The sequence below is a fragment of the Cyprinodon variegatus genome, unplaced genomic scaffold (assembly GCF_000732505.1).
Source record: "Cyprinodon variegatus isolate N-32 unplaced genomic scaffold, C_variegatus-1.0 Scaffold522, whole genome shotgun sequence".
In the NCBI taxonomy this organism is placed as follows: domain Eukaryota; kingdom Metazoa; phylum Chordata; class Actinopteri; order Cyprinodontiformes; family Cyprinodontidae; genus Cyprinodon; species Cyprinodon variegatus.
Genome location: NW_015150975.1, coordinates 111,761 through 114,145, shown reverse-complemented (window position 1 = coordinate 114,145; position 2,385 = coordinate 111,761). Strand labels below are relative to the sequence as shown.

Here is a 2,385-nt window from a genome sequence, read left to right as displayed (position 1 = left end):
GATCAGGAGTTTCTGAAATACTCCGACGAGCTCGTCTGGGACCAACATCCAGTCACTTAAATCACCTTTCTTCCTCCATTCTGCTCAGTTTGAACTACAGCAGAATGTCTCGACTACGTCTGCAAGCCTAAATGCAATGAGTTCAATAAGTTGTGATTGATTGGCTGACTCATTTGCATTAACGAGCAGTTGGACAGTTTCCCTATGTATGTATGTATAAAGTAATTTGAACATACAAACTCTACAGTTTTGTTTGTGTTAGCTCTAGATTTGTTAATGCATTCGCTAAAGCAGTTGCAAACTAAAGGAAGTGAGGTTCTGCACTTATACACTTGATGCAAAGCTTTGGTTCTAAGAGCAGCAGCATGGTGTTTACCCACACTTCCTGCCACACTGTCAGCGTCGTACTGTTACCCATCTTTGTGGTAAATGAGCAAAGGTCTTCTTGTTTTGATTCCTTAACTTACCGTAGACTTCTTTTATAATTACAGTATCTTCCAAACATTTTTACACCTCTTGTTTATTCACATTTCTGTCACATTACAAACACAAACTTAAAATGCTCTTTGGGGATGTTGTCTCATCCAATCTTGTTTATCTTCTGGGAGTTTTGACAAAAAAAAATTAAAAATCTGTAAATGTTGGCATTTATTTGTATACCCTCCCCCTCTTACTCCGACGCCCCTCAATAAAAATTCAACACAAGCAACTGTAGTTTGAGCGGTAGGTATCGAAATATATATATATATATATATATATATATATATATATATATATATATATATATATATATATAATTTACAAAACTTAACCTGATTGCTCATTCAATTTAAGAGATAAGCAAGATAGCAAAATTGTTATATGATTTGAAATCAAATATTAATGACTGTTCATTTCTTTAGGAACCTATGGATTTAATTATATGATTAATCAGATTAAGTCATTATTAAAATAATCATTAATTAATTTGGTAATGGGATCATAGAATATTGGTATACACACTATGACACGATTTGCTGAAAGAATAAACAGTTTACAGCAGCAATTAGGACAAAACTATAAAAGAAATGAACATTTTCCATTAAAGATTTAAAATGTTTGGATACTATATATATATATATATATATATATATTTATATATATATATATATATATAAATATAAATACACATATATGTGTTTTTGTCATTTACAATTAATATAAAATGCACGATAAAAACTCTCTACTTTTATACTTTAATACGGATTTATTCAGACATTTTACTGAGTATTTCTCTTTATAGTAATTGATTGATCCAAGAACAACCACCAGAATAATCAATTACTTAAAGGATCAATAGCTGCTGTCCTATTATGGATACTACTGTGGTAAAATGCTCTTAAATAGGGCTTTTAATAGTATGATAGTGTAGCTAAGTTGTTAAAGCATGCATGCTCCTCCAAAAGATCTAACCTCAGCGACATGGTGAAATTGAAAACATCTCATATACAGCAAGTATTGTTAGAGTTTATAATTGCTTTAAAACTGGATTTTATTTCTTTTTCAGCATGTTCCCAAATACCTGATCCGTGCATCAAGGCCTAGTGGGACAACGGAAGGTTCTGTAAATCTCCCTGATGTCAAAAGTCCCTCAGACAGTAAGTGATCTTTTTTTTTTCAACTCCCTGCTCCAGCAAGATGCTCACTTTTATGAAAAATAAATAAATAACATGTTTTATGTGTTTCTACACAGAAAAGAAAAGAAAAAGAAGGAAGAATGTAGCCTGAAGAACCATGAAGCAGAAGAATAAAAAAAAAAGAAAATCTTTGTGTAACCATGGTACTGCCTTGAGTGACCACATGATGGCAGCATTGTGTCAAATCAGTAAAAAGTCAGAAACTGAATAAGTGCTGTTTTGTGGTTTTATTATACTGAAATCTTTATCCTTCTTTATTTTTTATTTTGTTTTATAATAAGAAGAATTTTAAGAGGACTGGCACTGATGACATCACTATCAACAGGTATAAGTTGACTGAATCAGTCAGGAGTGAATTTAAGGGAAGCAAATGAATTGAAGCTGCAGTTTGTGTACTTATGGATATGTGTTTTAGAAACACACAGAGGACCTCAAAGACTTTGTTTCTCATTAGCTTTTTGAAGTTTGATTTAATTTTTTTAATTTTTTTTTTTTTTGGTAACAGTACTATTAGATCTTAGAAATAAAGGTTCTGTTATTCTATGTATTTGGGTCTTAAGTCAATATGTTTCAGCAGCATTTTTAGTCACACAGCTTCAGTGATATCTTTGCAAGTAAAGACAGTTTTCTGTTTTCTGCAACTAAACCACATACTTTGCTTATGCCACTAGAGAAAGATTTGAGAAAGCTTTAAAATCTGAATATTGAG

The 2,385-nt window shown here is 31.6% G+C and overlaps 1 protein-coding gene across 1 annotated transcript in view; it reads left to right on the top strand.

The window, feature by feature from the left end:
* Window positions 1–2,121, top strand: part of LOC107095070 (PHD and RING finger domain-containing protein 1-like) — a 7,651-nt gene extending 5,530 nt beyond the window's left edge. Inside the window, exons 6-7 of the mRNA XM_015391041.1 lie at window positions 1,547–1,637; window positions 1,733–2,121. Of these exons, the coding sequence (XP_015246527.1) occupies window positions 1,547–1,637; window positions 1,733–1,767 (126 nt within the window). The 3' untranslated portion in view covers window positions 1,768–2,121. The remainder of the gene's footprint in view (window positions 1–1,546; window positions 1,638–1,732) is intronic.
* The last annotated feature ends 264 nt before the right edge of the window (window positions 2,122–2,385 follow it).